Source organism: Mirounga angustirostris, unplaced genomic scaffold (assembly GCF_029215605.1).
Source record: "Mirounga angustirostris isolate CCGP_5_RB_7025 unplaced genomic scaffold, mMirAng1.0.hap1 SCAF_1, whole genome shotgun sequence".
Classification (NCBI taxonomy): Eukaryota; Metazoa; Chordata; class Mammalia; order Carnivora; family Phocidae; genus Mirounga; species Mirounga angustirostris.
In genome coordinates, this window is record NW_026991709.1 from 164,947,595 (window position 1) to 164,964,860 (window position 17,266).

Below are 17,266 nucleotides of genomic sequence, written 5' to 3' on the forward strand. Positions count from 1 at the left end.
ATAATATGCATAGTATGGTCCCATTTTTGTGAAAAGAAAGACATGCACATGTATGTTTTTAATTAAAAGAAGCAACATGATGCTAACAGCAGGCACATCTGGGGAGGCCGACTTGAAGAGGCCAAGAGTAAGACAGTGAATGTGGGTTCCTTGAACATTTCTGTGTCACTTAACTCGGGACAATCAGCATATATCATTTTTATATCAAATGACTGAAATTTAAATAAATAAACAACAATCTATCCTGGACATTTCTCCATGGCGTTAAGGATTTTACATCATATTTAATGACCGCATCTATTCCTTGTGTAGATTTCTCTTAATGTTATTGAACCCAATCGTGGACATTTAGTACATCAGGAGCTGTCCAAAGAGGAACCAAGGACATTTGAGTGTCTATCAGACCTGAAAATGTGCAGACCCATAGGTCTAACCATACCATAGGTAGGAAATTATCTGATAGATACACCTAGTGCTTGTGCACGAAGAGGTCTATGCAAGAATGGTCCCTGCTTTATTATTCCTGCTAGCAAAAGACTAGAAACAATTTACATGTCCAACCTCAGGACTGCATCAATAAAAAATTACAGGCTGCCTATATGCTTCAGTTCTTAACAGCAGATACAAGAAATAAGATGGATCTGTAGAAATTTACATGGAAAATGTGCCAGGATATATTTCACAGTGAAGAGAAAAAAGGCAAGTTACAGAACAGTATGTACAGTATGATCTCATTTCTATTTAAAACGTATATGTGACTGTGCATTGAAAAAGATCTGAAGCTACCTCTGAAACTAATTTAAAAAAGTAAAATAAAATAAAGAAAAAGATCTGAGGGATAAACAGCAAGCTGTAGGTAGGATTTCCCTATAGGTAGGTATGTGTGTATGTATCCCTATATATATATATGTATGTATGTATGTATAAAGGAAGTGAGCTCCACGTCCCATGGGGTGTGCAAACCAGGATTGGCTGTCCCTTATTCAGGGATGCTGCGGAAGGGATTTCCAAATCTCTCGGAGGTACCTCGGTTCCCCTCTTAGCCCTGAGAATCTCTGTGAGAGGGGAGGTCGGGCCTGGGAGAAGAATCCACCCCTAAGGGGAAAGGGTTAAGCGGGGATGGCCTTCCTGTGGGCGGGCTCCGCGATCGGCAGCGCCGGGCTCTGTTAGCCAAGTCTGAGCATCTCGGAGGATGCGGCGCGGCGAGCGGCTGCAGGGACGCGCGCAAGGTGAACGCGGGGGCTGCCGGCGCGGCGCCCAGGTGAGGAGCTGGCCCAGGGAGGGGGCGATGGCGGGGCCCAGGCAGGGAGCGTGGCCGGCAGCCCCCTTTCTGGGCACGAGTGGCAGGGCCTGCACCAGCTCCCACCCCCACCCGGGACACTGCGGGAAGGCGCGGAGCCAGCGGAGAGAAGCCAGAGGAGGAGAGGTAACCCGAGATGGACCAGCTCCCGAGGCTGCCCTGCGGCGGCCCTCGCCCTGCCCCCAGGCCGGCCTCTCCCCAGTCCCTAGGGCAGAGAGATACCCCCATCCCTCACCCCACCACCCAAAAAATCTCTCCTGTAGCGGGAACCCAGGACTGGGCAGCCCCCTCCTTGTCCACAGATGCCTACATCTCGTTTGAATTGCGGGTGGTGAGCAGATGGCATATGCTTATTGAAGGCCTAATCAACTGTCTCCTCTGGAAAGCTTTTGGACCCCCTGTTCAAAATGAGCCATTGCGGGTTTCACAACGCCTCGTGTGGCCATTCGCTGGCTGTGTGACCTTGGGCGATTTGCTAAACCTCTCTGAACCTCGCTTTCTTCCCCTATGATATGGTTATACCCACACCTGCTTGGGTTTGGAGGGTTGGATGACATGGAGGACACGCAGCTAATCTTAGCGCAGGAGCCTAACTGGGTAAGTGCTCAACACAGGAGCACTATTATTAACCAGGACATGCGTTAGTGGCCGTTCAGTCCTTCCTCCTCAGCTGGCCCCAACTCCTGACACCAACTGAGGCTTCTCTGCGGGTCCCCAGCACCTAATTTGGGCCAGGAGCAGAGCATGGGGCTCAGTGAACATTTGAGAAATGAACTAACAAGACTTTAAGGCAGAATCTAAACTCAGTTTGGGGGATGGGTTTAAGAGATCTTTGAACCCCCTGAAATTGTCCACAACCTTTGATGAACCTGGGCATTTCCTGGAGTTTTCATTGGCTTCTCAAGGTGCATGTGAACCACCAAGGATGAGGAGCCAGGGAGCTCTGGGCACACCTGCTTCCCAGGGAGAAAAGGAGCAGGGCTTCTGCTCCGAAACACACCCCGGCCTCTCTTCTCTCATGGTTGCTGTGCTCCTGCCCTCTGTCTCCTAGCCATCGGGTCCCTTCCAGCCTCCCTGGCTTAACTAGGGACTCTCGGGAAGAGGAACCTTTAGGGGATATCTACCTGGGGCCAGGCATATGCAGGGGGCTGGAGATAAGAAATAAAGATGCAGATGCAGCCCTTGAGAAGCCCTAGGCCAGTGGAGGAGACAGGAGATTACATTATGTGGCCAGAGTGATGGGAAAGGGTAGAGGGGGTATCAGGGAAAGAAATGTCTAAGCTGAAAAGAGCCACCATCATATCTTACCTGGATTTCTGGACTGGCCTCTCTCCCCCTTTTAAAGATCTTATTTATTTATTTTCTTTGAGAGAGCGCGTTTGTGCGTACGAGTGGGGCAGAGGGAGAGGGAAAGAATCTCAAGCAGATTCTGTGCTAACCATGGATCCCAACGTGGGGCTTGATCTCACGACCCTGAGATCATGACATGAGCCGAAGCCAAGAAACGGACGCTTAATCGACTGAGCCACCCAAGAGCCCCTCTTACCAGACCTTGTTGCCCCCATGCTTAACATCTGCATTGGCTTTCTGTGATACTTAGAATAAAATCCAGGTGCCTCCCTGTGGTTTACAAAGCCCCTTGTGATCTAGCCCTACCTTCCTGATTTTATCTCCCTCTGCTACTTTCTCTTTCATTTGCTATGCTCCAGCCACACTAGCCTTTTCATTTCTTGAATTCACTTGTTCATTCTGCATCAGGGCCTTAGCACTTTCTGTTCCCTTTGCCAAATACTTTTCCCCCATATCTTCAAATGGCTGGCTCCTTCTCATTCAGCATCTAGCTTAAATGTTACCCCAGAGAGGCCTCCTGCTACCCACTGTGTAAAGTAGCCCCCCATCCGTCTGTCTCTTAACCCTGTTTTATTTTCTTCATAGCTCCCCTTATTTAAAACTAGTCATTGTCTGTCTCTTACCCTAGAATGCCAGCTCCGTGAGGGCAGGAATCTTGTCGGTCTGTTCACGGCTTTATCCCCAGGGCCTGGCACAGAGTATGCGTTCAAATTATTTGTTGAAATAGTGAAGGGGGCTGGTGGGAAAGAAAGCTTTCTGGACAAAGGGAAAAGCAAAAGGGCTCTAATGCTTATTAAACCCCTATTATGGGCCTGGCCTATAATGTGTTTTGTTAGGTAAGTTTTGTAAGAGCTCCTTTGAGTTAGGTACCCATTTTACTGATGGAAAAAAACACAATTTGGAGAGGTGAAGTAACTCACCCAGGAAATGGCAAAGCTGGGATTCAAACCCAGATCGCTCTGTCCCTCTCCCTCTCCACCTCTCTGATATTTGAGCCAGGCCTTTGAAGATAGGATTTCAGAGGGCATCTGGGTGGCTCAGTAGCTTAAGCATCCCAGAGTCCTGGGATCCAGCCACACATCGGGGTCTCTGCTCAGCGGAGAGTCTGCTTCTCCCTCTCCCTCTGCCCCACCCCCTGCTTGTGCTCTCTCGCTCTCTCTGTCAAATAAATAATAAAATAAAATCATTAAAAAAACAGGATTTCAGCCAGTGAAGGAGAAGAGAGAGGGCATTCCAGGCTGAGGGAACAGCAGGAGCAAAGGATTGGGGCATTGAACAGCCCAGTGGGTATTGAAGGATAGGTGAGCAGCCTGGTGTGGCCTTGGAAGGCTAGGAGAGGAACTTATATTCTTTCCTGAGGGTGATGGGGAGCCATTGAAGGTTTTGAAGTAGGGCAAGTGGCATGACCAGAGATGCAGTTTTAAAAGGTCACTCTGGGCAGCATGAAGAGGTTGAACAGGAAGGGGCTGCGGGAAGGGGAGTTTCTCGTGTCTCTCTTCTTTCTTTCCCACCATCCCTCTTGGGGCATCTATGGGCACTCCCAGTGTTCACAAGTCATCCCCCTTCTCCTTGTTTCAGGCTCATCCAGAGAGGACTGGACGTTGAGTGTTCTGGGCCCAGGCATCAGAGTGGACCATGGCTCCCAGCCCGTGGGGCCGTGTCCGTGGCCCCCTACTGCTGTGGCTGCTGCTGTCCCAGGGGGCTGGCCCTGCCCTTGGCCAGGGCCTTCCCAAGCCACTTGAGGACTCGGAACCACATCTGATCCCAGGAGACCACCCCCAGGGCCCTATGGGCACAGAGCCCCAGGCCCGCGACTTCCTCTGGGAGAAGTCCAGGGATGAGAGCCCCTGGAACTCCAATGTTCCCCAGGCCCCTGCCGAGAAAGTACCCGAGGAGCCTGCAGACTCTCCCCTTGGCCCAGCCCTGCATGGACCTAAAGCATCCCACAGGGCTCAGAGAGGAGGACTCCCAGTAACTGATGACCTCCAGATGGCTCGAGGGTCAAGTTCTCATGGCTGGACAGGACCTCCTGACTCACAGGAGCCTATAGAGCAAGAAGCACCAGCCCCCCATCCAGTAGGCCTCCCCCATCTCACTTTCATCCCCATAACTCCCAGACTCCAACTTAGGATAGCCACAGTTCCTCCCTCCCCAGGGCCAGAGGAGCCTGGAGGCCAAGTGGAGCAACGACCACCTAGAGATGAGGGTCTGGTGGACAAAGCCATGATCAGAGTCTCAGAGATATCCCCCTTAGAGCACCAGGGCCCTCCTCACACTCTTGCTCCCCACTTGGGAACTACCAGGAGGCCAGTGCTGGAAGAACAGGGTGGGGGTGAGGACTTCCAGGAGGCAGCTCGAGGCCCCCTCTTCACCCAACAGGATCCAGCGGTCCCTCATGTTGGCTTGGTATCCCCAGCTGAGGTGGCATCCTCTCAGGAGCCTCGGTCCCAGCCACACCTGGTATTGACCAAAAGCCTTCCTCCTGCTGAGGAGCTGCCAATTGAGCTCCCCAAGAAGACCAGAGGTGAAGAGACCTGGGAAGTCAGTCTTCCAAGCCCCTCGCCCAAACAGGCTGATCTTCCTGATGTTAGGGACTCACCAAGACCCCAGCCCTCAGGTCCCCCTGCCACAGAGACACCTGATGGGTCTAAGCCAGGTGGGTATCAACGTGAGGGTGCTGAGCAGTGCTGGGAGGGGGACAGTGTTACAGGGTAACTGGATGCCCCAGTTTCTGTGTGACCTCTGGTCCATCTGGGTACCATTTTCCTCATTCTGGCAAATGAGGGTGATTGTGCCTCCCTTTTGGGGGATTAGACCTTGGGGACTGCTGGAAGGTCAGGCAAAGTGATGACTGCTTTTGTTATTTCAGAAATAGCAGCAATGAATGGAGCAGACCCTATCTCCCCCCAGCGGGTGAGAGGAGCATTGGAGACCCCAGGTACCCCCAAGTCCCTCATCCCTGGCCCCTTGGACCCTGGCCCAGCTACAAATCGAACAGAGAGCCCTGTGGGGGCCCTGCAGCCAGGTGAGGGCATGGCTAGGGGTTTGGGAGACAGTGGGTACTCTAATAACTAAAAACCTGTGTGGGGTTTATGGAGGGAGTGAATGGGGACAAACACCTGCTTAAAGGAACTGGCCAGGACTTCCTTCAAAAAACTCAGGATAAATAAACTAATGCTCACTGGGTACTCTGGGACAAGTCATTTGCCCTTTGGGGGCTAGAATATTCTTAAATGTGACTTGGATATATTTAGTGCAGTTTCTCTAACCCCTGCAAATCAGTGGAGGAGATTTTTTAAAATTCCAATACCCAGGCCCCATCGCAAGGAATTCTGATTCACTTGGTCTCCAGGTGATTCTAATGGGCAGCCAATGCTGAGAACTGCTGGTACATTATTAGTACAAGCGGTAGGTCACATCGTTTAACATTACTGGGTGTTGGGCACTATGCTAAACACTTAATCCTCCCCACAACCCAATGAGGTAGGCGCTATTACCATCCCCATTTTATAGATGTGCTTAGAAAAGTTAAATAACTTGCCCACCATACTAGAGAGTGTGAAAAATCAAAAGCACTTTTCAAAGGGCTATTTTGATATTGTTATTGCAGATGAAGCCGAGGAGTGGCCGGGGCGTCCCCAAAGCCATCCCCCAGCACCCCCAGTCCAGGCCCCCTCGACGTCACGCCGGGGCCTCATTCGGGTCACCACGCAGCGCGCCCTGGGCCAGCCACCCCCTCCGGAGCCCTCAGCCAGCTCCGTGGCATCAGCCCCAGCCACCAGTCCCCCGGCCAATGCCACCGCACCCCCTCTGCGCTGGGGTCCCCTGCGGCGGGTGCTGAGCTTTTCCTGGGAGCTGCACGTCTATGGGGTGGGGGTGCTCTTCCTGTTGCCCGCATTGTTGGCACTGGCCTCCCTGGCAGCCGCCCCTGCGGGGCCGCGGCTGGCTCTGGTGGCGGCCGTGCTGGTGCTCCTAGCATCTGGGCTTCGATCTGCCTACATGCTCGCCGACCCGTACGGCTCTCAGGCACGTCTGGGCTTACGCGCCGGCCTGGTACTCTACAACCTGCCCTTCCCCTTGCTGCTCACTGCGCTGGCGGCCCTGACCCTGCTCGGGCTGGGCGCGGGGCTGCCACAGCAGCTGCAGAGCCCGCTCCTGCTGGGAGCGTTGGCGTTGGTGCACGGCGTGGGGTTGCTGACTACTGACCTGCTGTCGGTGAGTCCTGCGCTCAACCTCCTGGCTCAGGGCTTGTCGTGCGCCTGGGGCGCGACCGTGTCTCTGGGCACGCTCTGCCTTTGCCGTCGCCGCCTGCTGGACGGGCCTCGGGGCTGGGATGCCAGCCCGGGCCCGCGGCTGCTGGCCGTGGCGGGCGCGCTGGGGCTGCTGGCCAGTGGCTTGCAGCTGGCGGCTGCGCTCTGGCTATACCCGGGCCCAGGCCGGGTGGGTCGCTTTTCGTGGGCCTGGTGGGGCGTCCACTTCTGGCTGCGCCTGCTGGAGCTGACATGGGCCCTCACCCTGGCGCTGGCCGCTGTGGCCGCCGTGCGGCCCCGGCCGCCCACGGAGCACGCTTGCTGGGCGAAGTTGCTCCGCCTGGCGTGCCCCACGCCCTCGGGCAAGAGTGAGGTGCCTGAGCGACCCAACAACTGCTATGCGGGGCCCAGTGGCGTCGGCGCAGGCGGCTTGGACATCAGCAAGAGCCTCATCCGCAACCCCGCGGAGGGTGGGCCGCCTGCCACGCCCAGTTCAGGCGCCTGGGGCTCGGCTGCGTCTTTGGGCCGCGGCCCCCAGGGTGGCCCGGGACTGTCCCGCAACAGCGTGGGGCCGGCGCCGTCGATGAGCGAGCTGGACCTGCGGCCGCCATCACCCATCAACCTGAGCCGCAGCATCGACGCTGCGCTCTTCCGAGAGCACTTGGTGCGAGACAGCGTATTCCGGCGCTGCGGCCTGCGCGGCCTGGCCTCCCCGCCGCCTGGGGGCGCGCTGCTGCCGCGGCGGGGCAGCCACCCCGACGCCGAGCTCGACGGCGCCGGCTCTTCGCTCCTGCGAGGCCGCTGCCACTCTCTCAGCGACGTGCGCGTGCGCGGCCCGGTCCCGCCACACGTCGCCGATGACCCTGACGGGGCGGCTTCTCGCAGCTCCATGGACAGCTTTTCCCGGGGCTCGCTCAAGATCAGCTGGAACCCGTGGCGTCACGGGCTGTCATCGGTGGACAGTCTGCCCCTGGATGAGCTGCCCAGCACGGTGCAGCTACTGCCTGCCCCAGCCCCTGCCCCGCCCCCCGCCCGGCCCGGGGAACCTGAGAGCGAGGTCCAGCCTCGCTGCAAGCCCGGGGACTCCCGCAGCGCCTCCAGTGACACCATTGAGCTCTGAGGGGTCCAGAAATGCAGGACCAGGGCCCCACCCTCGATGGCCATATGGCGTGGCCCATTAGGACAGAGGAACATTTCAAAAACTGGCATTCCCGGGCTTCCACCTGACAGCCACCCCTGGAAACAGCCGGGCATGAACCTACCCCCGTTCTTTTGTTTGTTTTTTTTAATCTTTTTTTTTTTTTCCCCAGCGGGTATTTTGCACAGAGTCTGTAACTTATGCGGAATACAGGGTGGACATGCATGGATTTGGGTGTGGGATATGGGGTCCATGAACCCCCAGACACCCCTCCAGGCTCCCCAGTGTGGAGAGATGAGGCTTGCTTGTCCAGAATGACCTTCCTCTTTGTGCCAAAGAAATAAACCCTTAGGAGTTGGCTCATGCCTCCCTCTGGCCATGCCAGGATCCTGTTCAGAGAAGAGGTAGCAGTCCCCACCCTCCAGCAGTCCCAAGTCCTCTCTGTGTATGTTGGGGAGGGGATGACTTAAAAAGGAAAGCTACACCACAAGTGTAGCTGCCGTCTGTCACCTTACAAGGCTATTCCAGTACCATTGGCCATACGCTGTGCTGACCCTGGGAGGCTTCTGGAGTAACGGCTACCAATATTTCATAGCACATCTGTCTGTCGTGCACTGTCTTCAGCTCTTCACATCCATCATCTTACTTCTCATATTAAGCCTGAGTTGAAAGCATTACCATGCCCGTTTTAGAGATGGGAAGAGTGAAGTTCAGAGACAAAAGTCATTTGTCCAGGGTCTTTTGGCAAATGATAGCTGGCACTGAACCCAGGAGTCCCACTCCAAAGCCTGGTTCCTCCATCCCCCTTCTCCTAACACTACTTTAGGCCAAGCCTCTCTGTCCTCCCTCTACTGCTCATCCATCAGGATAGCCCTCAGTTTCCCAGGGTTTTCAAAAGTTTCCCCAAGGGCAGGGGCTCTCAGTAGCTCAGGCCAACCGATGGGGAGTAGGAGGCAGGCAGGGAGACTGAAGCGTCTCTCTTTTCCAAGACCTTTATTTCCTGAGATGAATAAATAACCAGTGGCTGAGGGGCAGGGCGTGAGTACGGGACAGGAACTTGTGGCATGCTGCTGGCAGGAGGGGCTGTGACGGGCCCGCCCCTGGAGGGAACCCCCCTCATCCTGGGCAGGGGCCAAAGCCCATCAGCAGCCATCGCAAGGAGATACTTTTTAAAAATTCACACATGTTGTGAAGCCTGCCCACTTCCCCCAGGCCAGGATCTCAAGGCATCCATATTTAGAGCTACTTTTTCACCCCAAGGGCCTCACCTGCCCAGGCCTGGTGGGTAGGGTATGCTTACCCCGCTCAAATATAAAGCAAGCTGCCTCAAGTGTCCAGGCGGGAGAGAGGCCTGACCTCTGGAGACAGCCTGGATCGGAGGAGATCCTGCAGGTGTGGCAGGGATTATCTGCCCTTGATGAAGCCCTCCAGCACACGGTCACTGCGCTCCGACAACCAGTAGCCAGTCATGGCCGCCACAGCCCCAATGAAGATGGCGGTGAAGACCAAGTCGCCCTTGGCGGCCAGTGTGGCCAACGCACAGATGATGACCCCAAAGAACATCTGCTGCAGCACCACCAGCTCGTCCTCTGTCATCTCCGAGAAGAAGCCAGCTGACTCTGTGAAGAACAAGAGAAGCACCTGTTACTCCTCTCCTATTCCTGGAGCTTCCCACATACCTCATCACTGCTGCCACATACCTGCCCGCCTGGCGCACGATGTCATTCACTGCTGAGAACAACTCCAACAGGGGCAGTCATCCCTATCTCACTAAGTGGGACACTGAGGCTCAGAAAAGGAAAGAGGTTTGCCCAAGGCCATGTAGTAGGCAAGTCGGGACAGAGCATGTGTACTAGGCCCAGCTCCAGAGCCAGACTGCCTGGCTTGGGACTCCCAGTTCTGCGACCTGCTTGTCATGTGGCCCTGGGCAAGTTATTTCATCTCTCTGCATCCTAGTTTCCGCTGTGTAAAATGAGGATGAGAATAACGCTAACAACACTGGATTTGTTTTAAAAGTGAAGGACGTTAATACATGCAACATGCTTGGAATAGCATCTGACACACGGTGAGAGCTGTGCAAGTGGTACCTATTGTCATCACTGTGATTGTCCTTCATCTCATCACACCTACGGCCTGCGACCGCTCTCAGCAGTCCAGGGCAAGGACTGGTCCCACTGGACAGATAAGAATGGAGGTAGGGTGATTTGACACCAAGTGGGATTTTCTTTCTACCTTGGGAGGTGTGAGGTGGCTAAAAGTCAGCCTGGAATAAGATGTAGGGTTTGGGTCTCAGTGCAGCCTCTCCGGGGCGGCGTGGCCGTGGGGATCGGGCAGGGCCTGTGGTTGCCTGGAGAAGGGGCTTGCCTGCCTGCCCCTTGGATGAGCACCTCCCCTCCTAAGGCTTCTGGGGGCCACTAGGGGGCTCACCTGGGATCTGCTCCTTCACACAGATGCCCTCGATCTCTTTGTAGCCCTCGGCACAGACACAGCGATAGCTGCCCTCGGTGTTCTCACACTGCTGGTTCTCTCCTGGACACACCTTTGTCTCACATTCGTCTACATCTGGAGGGAGGGTGAGGCGGGGTCAGGCCCCCACTGCCAGGGTCCCACACACAGCAGCCCTGACTCCCATCTCACTCACATCCAGACACTCCAGACAACATTCCACCCTTCCTTCCCATGCCCTGTCCATATGCCCCCAGCTGTTCTCAGTTCGTGGTGGGCAAGGCACTGCCCGGTGTCTGCGCCCCGCTGGCAGGAGACTCACCGAGACACTTGGAGCCCACCTGCTGGTAGCCAGGGCTACACTTCTTACAGCGGCCTGGCCCTGCCCCCATGCAGCCCAGGCAGGCCTGGGAACAGTCTGGAGAAGGAAGAGGAGAGAAAAGGCTGAGAGCTGCCCTTGGGCCCAGTGTGGATTACGGAGGGGGAAGCCCTAGACCAGAAGAGGTCGGGAGTGGGAGGGGAGGGGATGGGTCGGTGCCTGAGAAGGCAGAAATTCGGGGGGAAAGGCATGGAGCAGCTCCTCCTACCCTCCCCACACCCCTCCCCTACAGGATTGGCACTTACCTCGGCACTCATAGGAGCCCTCCGTGTTCACACAGAACTGGTCGGCTCCACAGCTGGCTCGCTCTGTGCCACACTCGTCGATGTCTGCAGAGAGGCCAGCAAGGTGGGAATTTCAGTCCCTACTGCGCTGGCAGGGAAGCTGAGGCAGCGTTGTCGGGGAGTGGACCTGCCCACACTGACAGTGGGCCCGAGAGCGCGGGCTGTGCGGATGCACGGATGCCGCTGGGCTTCGGGCCGCCCAGCCAGAGACTGCGTTTTCTAATCTGCCTCAAAGCTAAGTGTGGCCTGAACCTGAGTTCTGGCCAACAGGATGTAAACAGAAGTGATGTGCTCCACTTTTAGCTCGGCCTTAAAACTACAGAATTGGACTCCTCCATGCACTTTCTTCCCTTTCTCACTTCCTGAGTGTCAGGTCTGGGAACATGGGGGTACCTGTAACCCAACCTCGAACAACAGAAACATCCCCAGGGGATGACCACACAGTAAGACAGGAAGTACTAGGTCCCTGAATGATTCTAACAAGCAGAACTTCCTTGCCAACCTGGACCACTTGTTTCGAGACTGTGATAAGAGATAAAAATAAACCTCTATATTCTTTAAGCCACAGTCTTTGGTGATCTTTTTGTTATAGCAGCTTAGCCTTTACTCTCGTCTATATAAATAGCAGGACAGAGACCAAACCAAGTCTTGAACCCAGGCTTCCTGACCCCAAGTTAAGTATCTTCATTTTCCTGGCTAATCCTTTCCTCAATTTTCAAGACTCGGCCGAAGTGATACCTCCTCCAAGAAGCCTTTCCTGATTCCCCACCACCACAGAGCTGGCTCAGGGACATCTCTAACTGCACAAAGATGAGTCTGTAATCTAACTGCCTGCCTTTCCAACCAAGTTGAGATCTCCATGAAGATGGGGACTGTGGTGGTCTAGCCCAGAGATGTGTGTGTTGATGGGGACCACCTCCCCACACCTAGGGCCAGGCCTCACTCACCTACACACTTGAGGTGATGCAGGGCCCAGCCCTTCTTGCACTGTAAACAGTTTGATTCCTCAGGTCCAGAGCAGCGGGCACAGGGGCCAAAACAAGCTGGGGGCAACGGGGAAAGTGTGAGGATGGGCAGACAGGCACCCCATCTGCTCCTGCCCAGCCCCGCACCTCTTGGCTACCTACCCGAACATACCAGATGGCTGGAGTTGCGCTCGGCCTCAAAGTAGCCGAGGCCACACTGGCCACAGGCCTCGCCCCCGTAGCCGGCTTGGCAGTCACAGTGCCCGCTGCCCCCTCGCGTCCCTTCCCCTTCACACTGCCCGTAGCCACCGCAGGGCTTCTCTGCGCCCCCAGGACAGGCTGTGGGCAGACACCAAACCAGGTAACATCACAAATACAATCGTGAATACAGAGAATATTCCCCCATATCATTAAACATTTTTGGAGAGGAAACTTAATTTTCATGGCATAATACTTTGTGTGGCACGTTGTTAACCAATATCCTCCTGTGGAACAGATTATTTACAGATCTTTCCTTTTAGAAAGACTGAATTAATCATCTTTGTCACTAACTCCCTTTTTTGTTTGTTTTCAGTTTATTTATTTTTTATTCTTTGTGTCACTAAGTGTTTATCTGAAGCTTCCAGACAGATTTTTCTAAAAGGGGCTGGTAGTAGGTACAGCTCCTCCCTCAGGACTGTGTGTAGAAAAAGGTGACCATGGGGGCTTCAGAGCAGCACCTGCCTGTCCCCAGGGAGGTCACTTTAGTCCAGGGGATGGGCCTGATCTGATCCAGGCATGGGAAATGGGGGTGGGGGTGGGGGCATTTCTCACAGGCATGATAAAAACCCCAGTCCCATCTGACTGTCTAGCCCTCTTATCTTTTTTTCACAGCCATTCCCCCCTGATTTGCTCATCTCAACAGCCCTGTGAAGCAGGTAACTAACGTCCAGAGAAATTATCTGAGCAACCTGGGCTCACACAGCCAGCTATAGGACAGAGCCAGGACTGGATCCCTGGCTTTGGCAGTCCCCTCTGATACCCCGAGAGGAGCTTGAAAACTCACGAAGGCAGGAGGGCCCGAAGGTGCCTGAGGGGCAGCAGAGCTTCAGGGAATCTGAGCAGAGCCACTGGAAGAGGTCTGGGGCTTCATGCTGCCTGAAGGGGGTGGGGGTGGGGTGGGGATGACAGTAAGGGGGGCTGAGACTGTGCCAGAGTTGCTGCCCAGCCCCCAGCCTCCCAAAGAATCTGTGATACAACCCACCTTGGATAGAAGACCCATAAGGCTACCTGACCAACACCCTCTCCCCATTTGGCAGAGGAGTAAACTGAAGCTCAGAGTGAGAACCTGGATCCCCCCCCCCAAGTCCTTAGCAGATCTAGGTTTGGAAGAAGGAGCCAAACCAGGACATAGACCCAAGCATGCAACCCCCTCCTTTACCATCAGGCCCTGCCTGTGGCCCCCTCCCTGGGAAGCGCCCCAGCAACTCACTTGTGAAACCACCAGCTCTCCACCAGTTCCTCACTCAGCTCCAGCAGGCGGTGGCACTCAAAGTCTGACTTGCTGCACACGCTCTCAAGCACCTCTACCAGGCGGGTCTCGCTGACCAGACAGGTTGGGGTGATAGGACTATGTTCTACCCCATCCACCACCCTCCTTTAGGGTCTCCTCTCCCACCCCCCTCATGCCATGACATCAAAGGGAAGGCGAGAGGGCGTACTGATTTGGGGAGTCAGATACTGGGTTTGAATCTAGTTGAGTGACCTTGGGCAAGTCACTTAACCTCTCCTGAACCTCTGTTTTCTCATCTGTAAAATGGAGACAATATCTGCCCTGCGGATTTGTTGTAGGATACCTCAGTTCCTGCATTTGCACAATGGAATATAATACCCTTGCTGGGTATATGTGATTAAAAATACATCACATAACAAGTGTTGGCAAGCATGTGGAGAAATTAGAACCCTCCTACGTTGAAGATGGGAAAGAAAAATGGTGCAGCCACTGTGGAAAACAGTTTGGCTTCCTCAGTAGGTTACACATGGGATTACCATATGAATCAGTAATTCCACTCCTGGTTATATACCCCAAGGAATGGAAAACAGGTGTTCTAACAAAAACTTGTACACAAACATTTGTAGCAATACTATATACAATAGCCAAAAGGTAGAGACAACCCACATGTTCATCAACTAAAAAACGAATAAGCAAAATGTGGTAAACCCATACAATGAAATATTATTAAGCTTTCAAAAGGAATGAACTACTGACATATGTTCTGTTATGGACGAACCTTGAAAACAATACACTAAGTGAAAGAAGCCAGACACATGTAGATTCCAATGGAATCAGCAAATCCACAAACACAGACAGCAGAGTAATGGTTGCCAGGGGCTGGGGGAAGGGGAGAATGGGGAGTGACTGCTTAATAGGTAAGAAGTTCCTTTGTGGGGTGATTAAAAATGGTCTGGAATGAGACAGTGGTAAAGGTTGCAAAACACTGTAAATGTACTAAATGTCTCCAGTGGTAAATTTTACATTATATATATTTTACTACGATAAATTTTTTAAAAATACATATATACATACACACATATATTACGTATTTAAAGGGTCTGGCATGTGCCTGGCATATAGGAGGAGAGTACTTAAAAACCAAACAAACAAAAAACAGGAGCCATTATACAGCTAGATGTGCCCTTCGGGTTATCCTTGGCCATTCCCCTCATTCCTAAATGAGGAAACTGAGGTCCATTAAGGGAAAGGAAAATGACCAATGTTACATAATAACAAAATCTTTTGTATCTAGTGGGCATCACAGTTTAATCCTTACCACAATCCTATGAAATAGGCAAAGCAAGTATTAATATCCCCATTTTACTGATGAGAAAACTGAGGCTCAGAGAGGTTAAGTGACCTTCCCAAGGGTACACAGGGTCAGAACTGACAACCAGGTCTGTCTAACTCCAAATCTTGCTGATTCCTTCTCCTTAACTTGACTTTGAAGAGCAGGAGAGCCTAGGACTCAGGCCTTTCATCTCATGGTCTCATCTCATCCCATGGCTTTATGCTAATGACTCCCAAACTCGGGTTTCTAGCTCCTACTTTTCCCCTGAACCTCCGACACCTAAATTTAACTCTACTAGGCTGTATAATGGACATCACAGCCCAGTATGTTGAAGAACACCTAATCCCACCCCCTGCCAAATCCTCTCCTGCCTCACCTTCACCCATACCAGAAAATATTGCTCAGGCCCAAAACCTAGTAAGTACTTGTTATTCTTTTTCTCTCCTACCCCATAATGATTCCATCATCAAGCCCTATCAGTCCAGCTGCAAAATATACCTAATATCTGACCCGTTCTCACCATGCCCACCACTAGACACCACACTAGCTCCCAAACGGTCTCCCTGCTTCCTCCATTCCAGCCCCTACAGCCATTTTGCTACATCGCAGTGAGTGATCTTTTAAAGGTAAAAATAAGACCACATCACTTCTCTGCTCCAAACCTTCCAATGGCTTCCCATTACACTCAGAACGAAATCTAAACACTGTTCTGTGACCTTCCAGGCACTCTGGCTTCATGTTCTACCACTCTCGTCTACTCAGTCCCAGCCAGCCTCTTCTCAAATACACCAAGCTCAGTCCCGCTCTGTCCAAATCCCTTCCCTGTCACATAGCTTGCTTCTTCACTTCAGGTTTCTGTTCAAACGTCACACCTTGAACTCCACCCCACCCCCACCATTCTGTAGTCTACCCTGCTTTCCTGTTCTTCACTTGGTATGACATTATTTATTTACTTATTCACTGTCTTCTCAACTAGAATGTAAGCGCCGTGAAGATGGGGTTTTGCTTGCCTTATTTACTGCTGTACTACAGATGCTCAGTGATATTTGAGAGTCTCTAGGCTCCCACCAGTAGAGCAGAGATTGGGAGGTGAGGTATACAAACCCACCTCTCCAGCCCCTTACCTGTCTTTGTATTTGGACAATTTCTCCTCCTCCCAGGCAGTATTTCCACCTCCGAAGTTGTCCCGGATTGTTCTCTCCAGGCCCTGGAAATGGAGAACATGAGTAATAGCTAAGTACAGTGCCTGGCACATTCTAGCACTTCAGTATTTCACTGACCAGGGGACTGAGGCACAGAGAGGCAACCTGCCCAAGGTCATACAACTAGTAAGCAACCAAGCTGGTACTTGACTCATGCAGACTTGCATTCCACAACTCCTCTCAAATCCCTGTGCTATCATGGTTCGGCCATCTCCCACAAGGCTGCTGGTGCACCCACCTTGTTGAAGCTGTCGACCAGTCCCCGGCAGGTATGACATGGGTGCAGCTCAGTTGGCGGAGAAGAATGGGGAGGCGGAGAGGGTTGGAGCCAGACGGGGCCTGGGAGGCTAAGGAAGAGACTCAAGCCCCAGAGCAGAGGTGGGACCAGGCCCCTCCGGGGCAATGAGGCCATCTTTTCCCAGGCTGGGAACCTGTAAAGGGAATGGGAATGACTCACTGGAGGAGCCAGGTGAGAAAGGAGAGGGTTGGTTCGGGGGTGCCGCGGGTCTGGGAGCCCAGATGTGTGTTGTTATAAGGAGGCTAGACTTGGGGGGACAGCCGGGGGAGGGGAAGTGGTGAGGAAGGAGCCTGTTCTGCAATTCCAAGACGGGAATAAGTTATCCTCCTCACCGTGGGAGAGGTGGCCTGAATCCTTAGCAAGGAAGAAGTCAACTCATTGTTTTAAAGTCTGAATATGGGTTATTAGGGCCAGGATCAGCGGAATTTGGGAGAATGGGTCAGAGTCCAAGTACTAGCGGAGTAGAGGCCGGATGGGCGGTCTCGGGGGGGAGGAGTCCGGAAAGGAACCCGGGTCTAGAGGGGAGGAGCCCGGATCCGGATAGGAAGAGAAGGGGGTGAGGCTCACGGCCGGCAGGCTGCAAAAGCGCGGCCGCTAGCAGGCAGGGGAGGATCCAGACCCGCGTAGGCTGCGTGGGAGGAAGAGACGACCCACCCAGCCCGCTGGCGCCGACCGCTCAGTCTCCCCAACGCCGCAGCAGCCGCTGCCTGCGTAAGACGTGCCGCCTCGGGCGGCTCCGCAGCCTGGGGGGCGGGGCCCGCCCCCCAGCCAATGGTGGCAGTCCATGTGCCATTGCGTCACCTCACGTCAGCCACCCGCCGGCGGTGCCG

General features: G+C 53.8%; 2 protein-coding genes and 1 long non-coding RNA gene across 6 annotated transcripts in view; 2 read left to right on the plus strand and 1 right to left on the minus strand.

The window, feature by feature from the left end:
* The first annotated feature begins 884 nt into the window (after positions 1-884).
* Positions 885-8,397, plus strand: PRRT3 (proline rich transmembrane protein 3). Its single transcript, XM_045861853.2, has 4 exons — positions 885-1,261; positions 4,229-5,306; positions 5,520-5,675; positions 6,261-8,397. The coding sequence occupies exons 2-4, from the start codon at positions 4,286-4,288 to the stop codon at positions 8,018-8,020; spliced, it is 2,937 nt and encodes a 978-aa protein (XP_045717809.2). The 5' UTR covers positions 885-1,261; positions 4,229-4,285; the 3' UTR covers positions 8,021-8,397.
* Positions 8,398-9,014: 617 nt separating this feature from the next.
* On the minus strand, positions 9,015-17,216 carry CRELD1 (cysteine rich with EGF like domains 1). Of its 4 annotated transcripts, none has more exons than XM_045861867.3 (11): positions 17,091-17,216; positions 16,377-16,569; positions 16,061-16,143; positions 13,583-13,693; positions 13,157-13,248; positions 12,274-12,450; positions 12,094-12,189; positions 11,108-11,191; positions 10,806-10,901; positions 10,466-10,600; positions 9,015-9,657 (listed from the first exon to the last, which is right to left on the minus strand). In XM_045861867.3, exons 2-11 carry the CDS (start codon positions 16,548-16,550, stop codon positions 9,443-9,445), a joined length of 1,263 nt encoding a protein of 420 aa, XP_045717823.1. In that variant the 5' UTR covers positions 16,551-16,569; positions 17,091-17,216; the 3' UTR covers positions 9,015-9,442. The 4 variants fall into 4 exon arrangements, with proteins under 4 accessions (XP_045717823.1, XP_045717825.1, XP_045717824.1 ...); XM_045861869.3 differs by lacking the exon at positions 17,091-17,216 and adding an exon at positions 17,004-17,026; XM_045861868.3 differs by lacking the exon at positions 17,091-17,216 and adding an exon at positions 16,769-16,934.
* Positions 16,204-17,266, plus strand: part of LOC135364538 (uncharacterized) — a 30,306-nt gene continuing 29,243 nt past the window's right edge. Inside the window, exon 1 of the long non-coding RNA XR_010411868.1 lies at positions 16,204-16,407. This is a non-coding gene — a long non-coding RNA (uncharacterized LOC135364538). The remainder of the gene's footprint in view (positions 16,408-17,266) is intronic.